Source organism: Bos javanicus, chromosome 6, assembly GCF_032452875.1.
Source record: "Bos javanicus breed banteng chromosome 6, ARS-OSU_banteng_1.0, whole genome shotgun sequence".
Classification (NCBI taxonomy): domain Eukaryota; kingdom Metazoa; phylum Chordata; class Mammalia; order Artiodactyla; family Bovidae; genus Bos; species Bos javanicus.
The window spans coordinates 4,189,722-4,207,542 of record NC_083873.1 but is presented as its reverse complement, the minus strand read 5'-3'; the positions used below and the strand labels follow the sequence as shown (position 1 = coordinate 4,207,542).

The window sequence follows — 17,821 nt, the reverse complement described above, 5'->3', positions numbered from 1 at the left end:
CTGCATTATAAGATGGGGCACGATTCAGTGGGACAGCTTGGCATTGACACGGGCATGGCAACACTGTGCCTGCAGCCTGGAGTGGCCTGGAAAGAGGCATGAGCCTTGCAAGGAATTACAAAAATCTGTATCAGCCCCAACAAGTTTTTTACCACTTAATTCTCCTCTAGGGATATATTAAATATTATTGCTTCTGAGACAAAAGAAATCAAGCAGTCTTTTATTTTCTGAATACAAATGATTATTTGAATTTTTATAATAGTCTGCATGTGGAAGTGAATATCTTCAAGATTTTAATAACAAAAACATCAATGGGCCAGATTATTTGTAGTTGTTTTATATAAATACATTATCATATGTATCTGAGATATTAGTAACATGGTACATACAGTGTTTTAATTCTATCACCCTTATTGATTATAAAACCATTCTACACACAAATGCACCTAACATTTTAAAGAATTTATTGAAGACATTGGCTTATATCATTATATAAATTTCATGTGTACACTATATTTTGACTTCTGTATACACTACAGTGTCTGTGTGGTGTTGCGCTCAGTCGCTCAGTCGTGTCTGACTCTTTGCAACCCCATGGACTGTAGCCTGCCAGGTTCCTCTGTCTGTGGAATTTTCCAGGCAAGAATACTGGAGAGGGTTGCCACTTCCTTCTCCAGGTAATCTTCCTGACCCAGGGATTGAAACCGTGTCTCGAGCCTCCTGCACTGGCAGGTGGACTCCTTACCACTGTACCACCTGGGACACCCACACTACAGTGTGCTGCTGCTGCTGCTAAGTCACTTCAGTCGTGTCCGACTCTATGCGACCCCATAGAAGGCAGCCCACCAGGCTCCCCGTCCCTGGGATTCTCCAGGCAAGAATACTGGAGTGGGTTGCCATTTCCTTCTCCAGTGCATGAAAGTGAAAAGTGAAAGTGAAGTCGCTCAGTCGTGTCCGACCCTCAGCGACCCCATGGACTGCAGCCTACCAGGCTCCTCTGTCCATGGGATTTTCCAGGCAAGAGTACCGGAGTGGGGTGCCATTGCCTTCTCCAACACTACAGTGTGCTCACCACCAAAAGCTTAGTTTCCACCCACCGCCATAGAGTTGACCCCTTCACCCTCCTCCCTTCCGCTTTGGTAACCACTATTATCTCCTATATATCTATGTGTTTGTTTTTTGTTTGCAACTTTGAATAATAACCTGCTTCCTCTCATCAGGTACCAGGAAGTGCCAGGTTTTTAAACGTGAGGTCATTCATTCTCACAGCAGCCCTGTAAGGTGGGCCTAGGTTTTCCCAAGCCTATAGACGAGGAAACTACCGCAAACAGAAATTAAATAAATCTCCTAACATTAAACACTGTGTTTGCCAATCTATAATATTTTCAAATAGCTCAATTTCATAAGGAAAAGGTTTTTAAAAATAATGTAAACACTTCATAAATGTATTCGAAGGCACTTTGAAGTTTTATAGATGAAAATATGTAAATACTAGCTGCTTCATGGAGAAGGCAATGGCACCCCACTCCAGTCCTCTTGCCTGGGAAATCCCATGGACAGGGGAGCCTGGTGGGCTGCCGTCTGTGGGGCTGCACGGAGTCGGACACAACTGAGCGCCTTCACTTTCACTTTTCACTTTCATTAGTTGGAAAAGGAAATGGCAACCCACTCCAGTGTTCTTGCCTGGAGAATCCCAGGGACAGGGGTGCCTGGTGGGCTGCTGTCTATGGGGTCAAACAGAGTCGGACACAACTGAGACGACTTAGCAGCAGCAGCAGCAGCTGCTTCATACTGAAATCCAATGGGAAATCACAAGAACTGGATATACATTAATATTTTTGTTAAAATATAGCATGATGTAAAAACTCCATCTTTGTTGTAGTTTCGGGGGCCACACTGACCATTGTGGCGTAGCATCATCCATTATTAACTTTTTCACTTGGTCTACTAATAGGAGGAAATAGAATGCAAAGAAATGCAACTTATAACCTAGTTAATACAGGAACTGATAAACAGTGGAACAGAATTAGAAACAAGATAGCGTGGCTCTAAACTACATGCTCATTTTCACTGCACCAAACTATCTCATCTATTTCTCCCAGGATACAAGAACATGTTATCTTTTAAGGAGACTTCTATTAGTCCTTAACAAAGTTCAACTATTCTGGAACGAAAGGTAATGTATTCCTCAGAAACCCAGCCAAAAGAACAACAAATTTAGTTTTGCATAGATAAATATAATAAACACTTCCTCGAGTACTTCAGAATCCAGTCATTAGAAGTCTTTAGCTTTAAGACAGGGAAGGAGATAAGTTTAGCTTCTGCTGAATCCTTTTGAGACACTGGCTGAGGGGGAAATGGCCAAGATGAAGACCTGTTCACTGACCTTTCAATAATTCCTTAGCAGGACTTCCCTGGTCGTCCAGTGATTGGGAATCTGCCTTCCATTGCACAGGATGTGGGTTTGATCCCTCGTCAAGGAACTAAGATCCCACAAGCTGTGGAGCAACTAAGCCTGTGTGCCACAACTACTGAGCCTGTGTGCTCTAGAGCCCATGCTCCAAAACAAAAGCTAGCCCATGTGCCGCCAAGAAGACACAGTGCAGCCAAAATTAAACAAATCAGTCTTGTAAGAAACTCCTTAGCAGGAGAAGGCATCGCTCCAGTATGGGGTGGGGGATGGGGTGAGCAGCTGCATGGAGGCTGGTCTATTAAGGAGCACATGAATGTGATGGCAGCAGCGGAGAGAGACGTGAGAGGTAAGCAAGCAGCAGCGGAGAGAGACGTGAGAGGTAAGCAGGTGGCAGCAGAGAGAGATGTGAGAGATAAGCTGCTGCTGCTGCTAAGTCGCTTCAGTTGTGTCCAACCCTGTGCGACCCCATAGACGGCAGCCCACCAGGCTCCCCTGTCCCTGGGATTCTCCAGGCAAGAATACTGGAGTGGGTTGCCATTTCCTTCTCCAACGCATGAAGGTGAAAAGTGAAAGTGAAGTAGCTCAGTCCTGTCTGACTCTGAGCGACCCCATGGACTGCAGCCTACAGGGCTCCTCCGTCCATGGGATTTTCCAGGCAAGAGTACTGGAGTGGGGTGCCATCGCCTTCTCCAAGAGGTAAGCAGGAGAGGCTATTCACAACTCTGATTGAGCTTGCTCCCACAGTACCTACTCCAGAGCTTATGCCTGTGGGAGGGCATCAAAGAAACCAAAGACAGAGGCCTCATGTTCGGGAGCTCATAGTTCCCATTAGCTGGACTCAGTCCAGTAGACACAGGTAGGCAACCCTGTCAAGTGCGTTTATCTGCCTCGCACGTCTTCCTTCAGGACAACATCCTGTCAATAGTCCAGTGTTCCCAAGCAGCAGTGTGGTGGCTAAGAATCCACCCGTATTCCCACCACAGTTGTTAGGTTGGCTTGTCACACTCACAGATTCCGTCAGTAAGATTCTGTCAGACAATTCACAGAAACAAGCGACAGCACAAGGTCAACATGGCATCAGCCCCCTGTGTCTCTAGCCCCACAGGAAGACCTCAAACCTGAAGGGCCAGTGACCAATGGTACACACAGCGGGCGCTCTGTGGGGAAGGATGCCCCCGGCACAACTTAAAGTACAGCCAAACAGTTTTTACAGACTTCCACAAAAGCCCGTAGCTGAACGTTAAGTGGGAACATGGAAGGAAGTCCAGAGTTTAACTAAAACCAAACTAGGGGGATGGATGAGAAACAGTCAGCCTCCCATGAGACGGAATGAAACCACCTCACGGCTACTTGCTAGGCTTTTCTCCTTCCCAAGAGATGTCACCCAGCATTCTGCCAAGACTCACGTCAGACGGTGGTTGCTGTGCTGTGCTCAGTTGCTCAGTCATGTCCAGCTCTTTGTGACCCCATGGACTGTAGCCCGCCAGGCTCCTCTGTCTGTAGGTTTATACAGTCCATGGAATTCTCCAGGCCAGAATACTGGAGTGGGTAGCCTTTCCCTTCTCCAGGGGATCTTCCCAACCCACGGATTGAACCAAGGTGTCTTGCATTGCAGGCGGATTCTTTACCAGCTGAGCCACAAAGGAAGCCCAAGAGGACTGGAGTGGGTAGCCTATCCCTCCTCCCCTGAATCTTCCCAATCCAGGAATCGAACCAGGGTTTCCTGAATTGTGGTGGATTGTTTACCAACTGAGCTATCAGGGAAGCCAAAAATACTGGAAAGAGTGGCTGTTTCCTCCTACACAGGATCTTCCCAATCTAGGGATGGAACCCATGTCTTCCGCATCTCCTGCATTGCAGCTGAATTCTTTACCACTGAGCCACCGGGGAAGCCCCAGATGGAGATTAAGCCTTGTCTTTGTGTCCTGTGTGCAGACCTATGTACAAGGTTGCCAGGATGCCAGTGTGTAGCTGTCCCTGCAGCTCCCCACAGTAGTTCTACTCAATCCAAGTCATTCAGGTAGGGCTGACCCCGCCCTTCCGTCCTTCCCTCTCCCCAGTGGCATGTGTATGTGACTGATATTTGAGCAGAGGATTTTGAAGCATGGGCCATGATGATTGATTGTATTGGTAAGAGAATGATGCTAAGCTGCCTCAAGTCCTCAGAGTATTTTGCAGTTACCAGGAAGGATTCTTTCTCATCTTCTGATACAGACAGGATTTTTTTTTTTTGAAAATTTTTTATTGTGGTAAAATATCTGTAACATAAAATTTGCAATTTTAACAGTTTTAAAGTATACAGTTCAGTGGCATTAATTACCTCACAATGTTGTGTGACCATCACTACTGTTGCCAAAACGTTTTCATCCCCTCAAACAGAAACCTGTACCTTTTAAGCAATAACTCTCTTTCCTTTTCCTTTCAGCCTCTAATAATGTCTAATCTATTTTCTATCTGTATGAATTTGCATATTCTAGATAGGCAAATAAAGTGCTTCAGTCACTCAGTAGTGTCTGACTTTTTGCAATCCTTTAGACTGTAGCCCCCCAGGCTCCTCTGTCCATGGAATTTTCCAGCCAAGCATGCTGGAGTGGATTGCCATTTCTTTCTCCAGGGGATCTTCCCAGCCCAGGGATTGAACCCATATCTCAGGTCTGCACTGGCAGCTCCTGCATTGTCTGGTGGGTTCTTTACCACTAATGCCACCTGGAAAGCCCAGGCAAATATAAATGAAACCATATGATTTATCTTTGGCATATGGCCTATTTCACTTAGCATAATACTTATTATCAGAATTTGGCTCATTTTATATATATGTACTATACTTTGTTCATTTATCTTGAGATAGGGAGTATAAAAAATGAAAGCCTATAGCTCCAAGGACCATTTTACACATGCTTGAAAATAGACATCCCAAGAATGAAACCACAATGTAGAAGAAAGTGAAGCTGGGCACAGAGGGAGACTGCCAATGCCCTGGAGCCATTGTCGGAGGACCTAGGTCCAGCTGTGCCTGAAGCTAATCCTAATCCCGAGATTTGCAGTTCTGTGAAGAATATTCCCCACTTTTCTTAGTTTAAATTGGGTTTCTCTGCTTGCAAACAAGAATCCTAATAAACCAACCACTTGTCAAAGAACATGCTGAGCTTGTTTCATAAAAAGCATGCTGAACATGATTTTATGTTTCAGAAAAGCAAATTATAAGAAGATTCTTTTTATTCTATGTGAACAATAAAGTTTTTCAAACTTTCTGATTGTTAAATCCTTTCCTTATTTTAACTGTAAAATGTTTTTGTCTTAAGTAGAGAGAATATTTTATACAAATTCCATTGCTGTTACTGCCAATCTCACCGTCTGAGAAAATTTAGTGATTTTCTGACCCCTGGCATCTTTCCTTCTCAGAGTGTGCACATAATTGATTCCAGGGAAGATCACCCAGAGGCCAGCCCCATGGCACAATTTTTTATTTTATTTCCAAACTGCTGTTGCTGTTGGGCCTCCTTTTGATTTATTTCTTTTATACTTTAATGAGGCTATTCCTCATCAATAGCTTTCATCATCCCTCTGAAAAGATTTTTTAAAGGCCCATAATACTGCTGATTTTACATCAATTTCACCATATTTAACTTTCCCCTGGGACTCTGAAGTTTCTGAGCTGTTCTAGAACAAATTATTATAATAAGTACAAGTGATAATTTCTAACCACTAATCAATCAATAATAAAACAATAATATAGACCTGAAGAAGTTCAGTCTAATCTCTCTGTTCTGAACTGGCCCAAAGAATTAAGATCTTATCATCAAATAAAATTTTCACAACTTCTTTTAATAATCCACTTCACAATTCATCAGCTCAAAATCTCTAAAAATTCACCTAAATTTGTCATACTGTGTTCAGTGAGGGCTCTTTCTTTTTCTCCCTTCCTCCCTCTGGTCCTCCTTTCAGTAAAACTGTTCTTTTTCATATGAAATCTTATGCAAAACCCTATCTATTAAAAAGAAAGAAGGGAGTTGTTCTGATGAAGCTTGAGAGTTTTACCTCATCTGTCACAAGTCACCCACCCCCACCAGCCACTATGGCTTGGATGTGCTAGTTTAGTATTAGAGTTCTATTCTCCAGATGAGAGAAAACTTCTAACCTTTCCTTGCATAACTTAGATCCCAACATTTTTTTTAAATCATTTTTTACTTTTTCAAATCCATTGGGAAAGACTCCAAAAAAAGTTAAGGGCATCAGTATAGATGAAATTGGCTGTGTACAATAAAAGAATTGCCTCAGAGTTCCATGTTGGACTCAATTTTATGCAACCTACTTCTGTATTTTCTGAGCATTCTGACTGCAACTGCTATTAAAAATACATAATAGCTACAATATATTACACTGGTACATGTGACTGGTATTGTGCTATTTAAGCACTTTACATACATCCTTTCTTTTCACCTTTATAACAGTCCAAGTGTTGGTGCATTTATCCTACATCAGTGGTTCTCAACCTTGGTTATAAATTACAATATTTTCTATCAGGAAACTTGAAAATCGGATACCCAGGGATCACACTGATACTCAGGGATCAATTAAATCAGAATCTCTAGGGGAAAAGAATCAGGCGTCATTTTCAAAACTGCAGGTGATTTCCTGTATTTTTCCAAGACTGAGAGCCAATACTCTAAGAGGCATTCTGATGCTTTACATTTTATCACCCACGGTGGAAGTCCTCAAGTGTAGACAAGGATATACACTTCCCTCACTGATGCAGCCATCACCTAGCATATTTTTGGAATTCCTTTTTTCAGAAGAGCTTTTACTCAATTTTCCAACAACCATTAGAAAATTCTTTTCATTGCCCTAAGCAGGATTGCAGGGAGAGCCATGGAGCTCTTTGTACACCTGGGGAGACCATCCTTGCCCCCGGCTGTGACTACACTCACAGCAGGATTAAAGTGGGCACAGAGCCCTGCCAACAAGGGACTACTCCACCCTCTCCCCAAACACTCCCCACTCACCTTATGAATGCTGAGTTCCATAAAGAAGCCTAGAATTAGAACTGACTTTCTACCTCCAATAAAGATCAAAGATCCTGCCTGCCTCAACTAAGGCATGGTGCAGCCAAATAAATAAAATAACCCCTTGGGCCTCAAGTTCACATGTACCTCAGTCACCGTGAAGCCTATTCTCTTTGACCATCCCTCGCTCCTGGTCCCAATCCAGGCTCACCCCAACTTGACTCAAGCCCCTGCTGCCCAACACTTCCACTGTGCTTTCTCACACTATGCACACTGGAACCCTGACATCAACAAAATCCTCTGCATTATCCATCTTTTCTTTGAATGCTTCCTTCCCCTTCTCGCTCTAACTGAAACCTGGCTATTCCACCAGGGCACAGCTTTCTCAACACCTACAATATCCTAATAAACAGAGCACATACCTAGGAAATGCGGAATACAAGAATGACTCATAGTACTATTAATAATAACTTAGACCCTGGGCAGAGGAACAAAGTAGGGTGAGAGAATGTTGGAAACTGATAAGATATTCATGTGTCAGTCCAGTTCAGTTCAGTTGCTCAGTCGTGTCTGACTCTTTACGACCCCATGAATCGCAGCACGCCAGGCCTCCCTGTCCATCACCATCTCCCAGAGTTCACTCAAATTCATGTCCATTGAGTCAGTGATGTCATCCAGCCATCTCATCCTCTGTCATCCCCTTCTCCTCCTGCCCTCAATCCCTCCCAGCATCAGAGTCTTTTCCAATGAGTCAACTCTTCGCATGAGCTGGCCAAAGTATTGGAGTTTCAGCTTTAGCATCAGTCCTTCTAATGAACACCCAGGATTGATCTCCTTTAGGATGGACTGGTTGGATCTCCTTGCAGTCCAAGGGACTCTCAAGAGTCTTCTCCAACACCACAGTTCAAAACCATCAATTCTTCGGCGCTCAGCTTTCTTCACAGTCCAACTCTCACATCCATACGTGACCACTGGAAAAACCATAGCCTTGACTAAACGGACCTTTGTTGGCAAAGTAATGTCTCTGCTTTTGAATATGCTATCTAGGTTGGTCATAACTTTCCTTCCAAGGAGTAAGCGTCTTTTAATTTCATGGCTGCAGTCACCATCTGCAGTGATTTTGGAGCCCCCCAAAATAAAAGGTGACACTGTTTCCACTGTTTCCCCATCAATTTCCCATGAAGTGATGGGACCAGATGCGATGATCTTTGTTTTCTGAATGTTGAGCTTTAAGCCAACTTTTTCACTCTCCTCTTTCACTTTCATCAAGAGGCTTTTGAGTTCCTATTCACTTTCTGCCATAAGGCTGGTGTCATCTGCATATCTGAGGTTATTGATATTTCTCCCAGCAATCTTGATTCCAGCTTGTGCTTCTTCCAGCCCAGCGTTTCTCATGATGTACTCTGCACAGAAGTTAAATAAGCAGGATGACAATATACAGCCTTGACGTACTCCTTTTCCTATTTGGAACCAGTGTGCTGGTCCATGTCCAGTTCTAACTGTTGCTTCCTGACCTGCATATAGGTTTCTCAAGAGGCAGGTCAGGTGGTCTGGTATTCCCATCTCTTCCAGAATTTTCCATAGTTTATTGTAATCCACAGTCAAAGACTTTGGCATAGTCAGGCTTTGGCATAGTCAATAAAGCAGAAATAGATGACTTGACTTCCCTGGTGGCTCAGATGGTTAAGCGTCTGCCTACAATGTGGGAGACCCGGGTTCAATCTCTGGGTCGGAAAGATCTCCTGGAGAAGGTATTGGCAACCCACTCCAGTATTCTTGCCCCTCTCCCCAAAAAGGGGCTCAAAGAATATTCATGTGTAAATGCCTTCAAATTGAGTGAGGAACTATGGCTTAAGATAATGATTAGATATTGATTTTAGAATCATCAGGAAAGTAAGGAAGAGCCCTGGCTGTAGCTTCAATGCAGAAATGAATGAGGAAAAACAAAAGACTGCATACTAGGCTTCAGTGGATACACATGCAAAAAAAATAAGGGTAAATGAGAATCATTCAAAGGGAAAGCATAAAGAAAGAGACAGAGACATAAAGGAAACAAAGATAGAAGGAAAAGAGACGTTTATGGGAAAGCTAGAAAGGAGAGCAAAGTGTCCCAGAGCATTACTCAGAAGCCCAATTTATTACACTGATTTTAGCTGGAAAAAAAATTGAACACACTCAGTGAATGTGGAGGTACATGTAGATATTGTAAAGAAAGATAAAAGGAGGAGGAGGAAAGAGACAAAATGAAGAAGAGTAGTCTACAGATAAGGATGGGTAAATTCTCTGGCCCCAAGAACAGAGTGGGCAAGCTTACTGCTAGAGTCTCATCAAATAAATCAGAGTAGATCAGAGACAGAACTTTCAAGGCCCTACTGTTGTTAATTACTATGGTAATAACACAACCCCATCCTTGTAATAGTGATCAAAGAAAAGTTAGGAGCAAATGTCATTTATTATTTTGGGGGAAAGAGAATCCTGACTCCATGTGGGAAGAAGTTCTGGGGAGTAGCCTGGGAACAAGTCAATCGACAGGTCAAAGACAGTGATATCAGGATGGTAAGACACAGTATATAAACAGGATTGTACATCAGCTTTGCCACAATGCTGGGCAACACTTAGATGCTGAGGATCAGTTGTATCTCATAAATAAACTAAATGTTTATGGCTACACTTTGTCTTACTGTCATGGATGTGCCATCACTGGGCAAAAGGAAACTCAACTCTGCTCAGGGGTATGGTGCAAAACAAGTGTCTGGGTTTTTTTAAAGGATAAATATATAGCTAACAATTTCCACGGTTCAAATACTCCTGCCATGACCAGTGTCAAGGCAACAACATCATGTCCTGCAGCAGGGAGGTGGGTAGAGATGCACACAGTGGCTCTAAGTCAGTACTCCAGAGCGTCAGATGCAACCAGTGTGGACTGGAGCTGGCCCAGCTCAGCTTTCACACTCCCTCAGGAGATTCTCTGTGCAGCCAGGTCTGAGAACCATTACCTGAAGCGGTACCTCTCAAACTTTGATGTGTGTGTGAATCACTTGAGGATCTTATCAAAGCATAGGCTTTAACTCAGAAGGTGGTCTTGGTCCCAAGCAAGGGAGAGAGTAGACTAAAAGAAGAAACACAAGTCATTCCCAACACTTCTGTTCTCAGAAATGTCTGAGAGGCTTTGTCACAAACTGGAGGCCCGTGTTGTTGTTACTCAGTCCCTCAGTCATGTCTGACTTTTTGCAATCCCATGGACTTCATCATGCCAGGTTTCACTGTCCTTCACTATCGTCCGGAGTTTGTTCAAACTCATGTCCATTGAGTCCATGATGCCATCCAACCAACTTATCCTCTGTCACCCCCTTCTCCTCCTGCCCTCAACCTTGCCCAGGATCAGGATCTTTTCCAATGAGTCGGCTCTTCACATCAGGTGATATGTGGCCAAACCCACAGAGAGGTTTGTTTTCATCCAACTGCATTTTATTTTTCAAATCTGAATTAGTGCCAACAGCATAAAAATCTGTATTTCCAGATTCTCTGAAATGCCTTCCTTAAATAGTATTCTCAAGAGGCATGTCAGGTGGTTTGGTATTCCCATCTTTCAGAATTTTCCACAGTTCATTGTGATCCACACAGTCAAAGGCTTTGGCATAGTCAATAAAGCAGAAATAGATGTTTTTCTGGAACTCTCTTGCTTTTTCAATGATCCAGCAGATGTTGGCAATTTGATCTCTGGTTCCTCTGCCTTTTCTAAAACCAGCTTGAACATCTGGAAGTTCACAGTTCACGTAATGCTGAAGCCTGGCTTGGAGAATTTTGAGCAGTACTTTACTAGCATGTGAGATGAGTGCAATTATGCAGTAGTTTGAGCATTCTTTGGCATTGCCTTTCTTTGGGATTGGAATGCAAACTGACCTTTTCCAGTCCTGTGGCCACTGCTGAGTTTTCCAAATTTGCTGGCATATTGAGTGAAGCACTTTCACAGCATCATCTTTCAGGATTTGGAATAGCTCAATTGGAATTCCATCACCTTCACTAGCTTTGTTTGTAGTGATGCTTTCTAAGGCCCACTTGACTTCACATTCCAGGATGTCTGGCTCTAGGTGAGTGATCATACCATGGTGATTATCTTGGTCATGAAGATCTTTTTTGTACAGTTCTTCTGTGTATTCTTGCCACCTCTTCTTAATATCTTCTGCTTCTGTTAGGTCCATACCATTTCTGTCCTTTATCGAGCCCATCTTTACATGAAATGTTCCCTTGGTATCTCTAATTTTCTTGAAGAGATCTCTAGTCTTTCCCATTCTGTTGTTTTCCTCTGTTTCTTTGCATTGATCTCTGAGGAAGGCTTTCTTATCTCTTCTTGCTATTCTTTGGAACTCTGTATTCAGATGCTTATATCTTTCCTTTTCTCCTTTGCTTTTTGCTTCTCTTGTTTTCACAGCTATTTGTAAGGCCTCCTCAGACAGCCATTTTGCTTTTTTGCATTTCTTTTCCATGGGGATGGCCCTGATCCCTGTCTCCTGTACAATGTCACAAACCTCCGTCCATAGTTCATCAGGCCCTCTATCTATCAGATCTAGTCCCTTAAATCTATTTCTCACTTCCACTGTATAGTCATAAGGGATTTGATTTAGGTCATACCTGAATGGTCTAGCGGTTTTCCATACTGAAACCTATATGCAGGTCAGGAAGCAACAGTTAGAACTGGACGTGGACCAGCAGACTGGTTCCAAATAGGAAAAGGAGTATGTCAAGGCTGTATATTGTCACCCTGCTTATTTAACTTCTATGCAGAGTACATCATGAGAAACGCTGGGCTGGAAGAAGCACAAGCTGGAATCAAGACTGCTGGGAGAAATATCAATAACCTCAGATATGCAGATGACACCAGCTTTATGGCAGAAAGTGAATAGGAACTCAAAAGCTTCTTGATGAAAGTGAAAGAAGAGAGTGAAAAAGTTGGCTTAAAGCTCAACATTCAGAAAATGAAGATCATGGCATCTGGTCCCATCACTTCATGGGAAATAGATGGGGAAACAATGGAAACAGTGTCAGACTTTATCTTTTTGGGTTCCAAAATCACTGCAGATGGTGATTGCAGCCATGAAATTAAAAGATGCTTACTCCTTGGAAGGAAAGTTATGACCAACCTAGACAGCATATTCAAAAGCAGAGACATTACTTTGCCAACAAAGGTCCATCTAGTCAAGGCTATGGTTTTTCCAGTGGTCACATATGGATGTCAGATTTGGACTGTGAAGAAAGCTGAGCACCAAAGAATTGATGGTTTTGAACTGTGGTGTTGGAGAAGACTCTTGAGAGTCCCTTGGACTGAAAGGAGATCCAACCCAGTCCATTCTGAAGGAGATCAGCCCTGGGATTTCTTTGGAAGGAATGATGCTAAAGCTGGAACTTTGGCCACCTCATGCGAAGAGCTGACTCATTGGAAAAGACTCTGATGCTGGGAGGGATTGGGGGCAGGAGGAGAAGCAGACTACAGAGGATGAGATGGCTGGATGGCATCACTGACTCGATGGACGTGAGTCTGAGTGAACTCCGCGAGTTGGTGATGGACAGGGAGGCCTGGCATGCTGCGATTCATGGGGTCCCAAAGAGTCAGACATGACTGAGCGACTGAACTGAACTGAACTGAAATAGTATTCTTGGACTACATCACTTTCTTTTCTGCACACTTTGAAGCCCCGTTCCTAAAATGCACTCCATCCTTCTTTTTCTTCTGGAAACAGTCTGAATTACCCTTCAAGATCCCTGCCTTGATGAAACCTTCCTGACTTTTCCATGCTGCAGGGCTAAATAAGTTCTCTCTTACCATACTTACCTTTTGCCCAGCTTAGGTTATTTCCTATTCTCTGACGCCCATAGAGCCACTGCTGCTGCTAAGTCGCTTCAGTCGTGTCCGACTCTGTGCGACCCCATAGACAGTAGCCCACTAGGATCCACCGTCCTTGGGATTCTCCAGGCAAGAACACTGGAGTGGGGTGCCATTTCCTTCTCCAATGCATGAAAGTGAAAAGTGAAAGTGAAGTTGCTCAGTCATGTCCAACTCTAGCGACCCCATGGACTGCAGCCCACCAGGCTCCCCCGTCCCTGGGATTCTCCAGGCAAGAACACTGGAGTGGGTTGCCATTTCCTTCTCCAATGCATGAAAGTGACACATAGAGCCACACATGGGCTTTATTCATTTTTGTATTCTCATAGTAAAAAGCTTTGCCAACAAAGGAGATCCTCAATAGCTTTATAAAGTAAAAACCTGTGAACTGATTTCAACTGTTAGATTACATTCCCTTTAACTCTTTTTTTGTAATTCATCAGGGGACTTTTGCCATTATTATCCTATCCTGTGAAGTACAAGTTAATTCTCCTTGTACTACTACCTCTAGCTGGCCTACAAGCTTTTTTTTTCCCTTGAACTTCAATTTTGGTGATGCTTATTCAATTTATAAGAACACTTATTCTATAAATCTTGTTCCAGATGAACATACATTATCTTTAAACACTTCTTCATAGAATTAATTCCTTACATATTCATGGAATGATAAATTTTTTCAAAGCACTTTTTATAATACACTTTACCCTCACACTAACTCTGAAATATATGTAAGCAATGTAGTATGCTCTTTCAGCATTTGAAGTTAAAGTGAAATGTTCACCATGAACTAGGAAAACAGGAAGTTCAAAAAAATCTTTGCAATGCCCACCTAAATCCTCAGGAGGGAAGGTCCACCAGGTACTCTTGCCTAGGCATCATTCTCCAATGATAGGGGCTAAAGATTTGCCCCATTCCACTTTCAAGCTTCTAGAATCCCTAGTACTTAATTGAAAAACAGGTCCAGACAGGTTGCATTAACCTGAATTAATGCCAAAGTAGTAATCCAAGTCTTTTGATTTCCAGTGTAAGAACCCACTTTGCTTAATTACATTCAACTTTATAAATGCTGCTATCATCATCCAGCAATACAAAGATGCTTCACAAATCTGTCTTCACAAACATTTAGAAATGAAAACTCCTGTGCCTTTTTCTCAAAAAAAAAAAAAAAAAAAGCTATATGTGATGGTCAAAAGTTTTTCCATTAATGCTGTGGAGTTAGTTACAATGGGCAACTTTAAAATACCCAAGTATAATGATTTAAATCAGAGTGCATAAGAAAGTCAGTAATCCATAAATCACTGCATGACACTGCATTATGTCTCACTTTTAAGCCAATGCTGTGTACTCTAGTGTTTGATGCGTTTTGGGAAATACATACATCATAGATGAGATGGGAAACAAAGATTTTAGCATCCTGATCCACTAACAATAAATCCAGTACAAATTAATGAAAAACAAAAAAACAATACCAGAGACTTAAATTGAGGATCTCAAGTTGGTAATAGTAGGATGAAATAAACACCCGCCATAAGATAAAAGGGATTAGCTCAGGAACGGGTGGAAACAGCAGAGCTTCTCTCTGTTCTCCCTATATTTCCAACCACTTTCTAAGAATTTTGATGTGGTCACAAGAGTACAGCCACCCATGAAAATACAGGTACAACCAATGCTTTCTCCTTAGGGCACTCCATAACCATTGGTAAGAATACAACCCATTACTATTTAGGATTACAAAACACATGCTCTAGCTATGTGTCTTTGGAAAGACTGGATCATTTGTGGGGAGTTCGATGTCTATTTTTCCCCACATACTACTCTCAACAATGGTTCCAAATGGTTCTCTTCCATTTCTGCTCTCCTAAGGAAGAGAAATTAATCTCTTCTCTTTCAGGGGGACTATGTTTTCTGTATTCCTTCTCCAAATATGACTCTGTCTATATATTTTTTTCTTTTTAAGAGGACTAGATTTTTTTTTTTCTGCTAATGCATTAGGTTTGTTTTAAAGTTTTAAGTCCATAAATATACTTGCACTACAAATATCTGTATAAGCAAACTGGGGAGTGAGGCTGGAGATTAGAGGAATGAGATGTTGGGGCTTTTATTATTTGAAATTATCTCACTTTTATTCAAAAAATAGGAAAAAGTTCAGATAATTATGGGAAGTGTGTGTTTGCCGCTCAGTCCTGTCCGACTCTTTGAGACCCCATGGCTTCTCTGTCCATGGAATTCTCCAGGCAAGAATATTGAAGTGGGTTGCCATTCCCTTCTCCAGGGGCTCTTCCCCACCCAGGGAACTATGGAAAAGGAAGCTGAAATAACTGATGTGACTTCCCACCCCACTGTCCTGAGCCTCTTCTAAGTGCTTCCTAACTTGAGTTTCTAAGCGACAGGAAGAAAAACGGTGCAACGGAAACAAAACCAGCAAAAACTTATTTCCAAATCTCCAAGTGAGAGCAGGTAAGGAAGTTCTGAGAAAGGGCGCTGGATTCATTTGGTAGAGGGGGAAAAAAAAAAAAAGTAAGGAAGTCAAAAGCGCAGAGTGTGTGTTGTGGTGGGGGATTCCCTGGAAGGCTGGGGATTAGGGGAGAAGGAAAGGGCGCGAACTCACCCCCCAGCCAGTTGTTGGAGATGTTCTGGAGCATAGTGACCGGGATGCAGAAGAAGGCGATGAGCAGGTCGCTGAGCGCCAGGGAGCAGATGAAGATGTTGGTGACAGTGCGCATGGTCTTGCTGCGGGTCACCACGTACACCACCAACGAGTTGCCAAAGAGTGCCAGGGCGAAGATGAGCACGCCGGTGAGCACGAAGGCCAGCTTGGCGCGCCCGGGCAGCTCTGGGGTGTAGACGAGCGGCCGCAGCCCGTAGAGCGAGATGAACTGCTCCCGCGTCAGGTTGTGGTCCCGCAGCAGCCGGGAGAACTGCTCCGGAGTGATGTTGAGCGATTGCATGCTGCGTGCGCCCCGAGCGCCATCCACCTCCGGGGCACGGACTCCCGCGCAGCGGGGCGCGGACTCCTGGAGAACCGGCCCTGCGGCCGCCTGCCGCCCCTGGAAGCCTCGGCAGCCTCTGCTCTGCGTTCCGGCGCGCGGGAGGGCTCCCGCCAGCACCTCGGGAGGTTCGGGGGAGGGAAAACAGTGCAGGGCTTTAACTCATAATCGAGAGCCAAAGCGAGGGAGATTATCCTATTAACCAAAAATGTTCCTAGTTCAAAGTTCTCCTCTTCTCTGAGACCAGGCGCTGTGGCCGTCCGGAATGCCGGAGCTGCAGTCCCCGCGCCTTTCGCTCCCAAGCCACGCGGTGAGGATGCCGCACCGGCTCCGGAGCGGCGGAGGGCGGGGGCGGGAGCTCGGCTGCGCGCCGCTCACTCGCGGCTTCAGCTCGGAGACCCCGCCTCCGCACCCTCCGGCGGGACTGGGAAACTCCTCACTGTTCCCCAGTCTCTGGAGCGCAGATCCTGTCTGGCGCCCCAGGTCCTGCGTCTGTGTAAAACTGAGTACTGTGGTTTTCCACAGTCTCACGGTTTCTCCTCTTATGAGATAATAGGGCTACAGCCAGCCAAGGCAAAATGAGATTTATTTTTAATTGTTCTCCTGTATTAAAAAATAATTACAGCTCCTAGGAAATCACAAATAGTACAGAGAGGTCTCCTGTATCCTGCACCTGGTTTCTCCAATTGATTACATCTTGTTTAGCTATAGTACAATACAAAACCAGGAATTTGATATGTGTGTGATATATTGTGTGTGTAGGTCTATGTCATTTTATACCAAGTGTAGATGCCTGTGACCACCACCAAAACCAAGATAGAAAACTCTTCTCTCACCACAAAGATTTACATAAAGCTATCCCTTTAGAGTCACACCCAGTACTCCCCCTACCTCTAACCCCTGCTGATCACTAATTATTATCCGGCTCTGAATTTTGGCAGGTTGTATAAACAATCATACAGTATATAATCTTTTGATACTGATTTTTTTCCCCACTCAGCATAATGCTCTTAAAATTCATCTAAGTTGTTAGGTGTATCAGTAGTTGCATTTTTACTGCTGAGGATATATCACAGTTTAACCAGTCACCCATAATAAGATATTTTGGTTGTTTCCAGTTTGGGGCTATTACAAATAAAGCTGCTATGAAGAGCCAGGTATAGATTTTTGTATGAATGTTTTCATTTCTCTGAGAAATGACAAAAAGTTTGCTTGTCCAGTCTGGGCTTTCCTGGTGGCTCAAATGGTAAAGAATTTGCATGCAATGCAGGAGACCCAGGTTTGATCCCCGGGTCAGGAAAATCACCCACTCCAGTATTTTGGCCTGGAGAATTCCATGGACAGAGGAGCCTGGCTGGCTACAGTCCATGGGATTGCAGAGTCACACACAACTGAGCCACTAACACTTCTCTTCACTTTGCTTGTCCAGTCTATGGTTTGTATATTTAGGTTTTTAAGAAATTGCCAAGGAGTACATCAAGGCTGTATATTATCACCCTGCTTATTTAACTTATATGCTGCTGCTGCTGCTGCTAAG

General features: G+C 43.6%; 1 protein-coding gene across 1 annotated transcript in view; it reads right to left on the bottom strand.

Moving 5' to 3' along the window:
• QRFPR (pyroglutamylated RFamide peptide receptor) overlaps nucleotides 1-16,713 on the bottom strand; it is a 62,394-nt gene extending 45,681 nt beyond the window's left edge. The window contains exon 1 of the mRNA XM_061419271.1: nucleotides 15,906-16,713. Coding sequence (XP_061275255.1) covers nucleotides 15,906-16,245 — 340 coding nt within the window. The 5' untranslated portion in view covers nucleotides 16,246-16,713. The remainder of the gene's footprint in view (nucleotides 1-15,905) is intronic.
• Nucleotides 16,714-17,821: the final 1,108 nt, after the last annotated feature.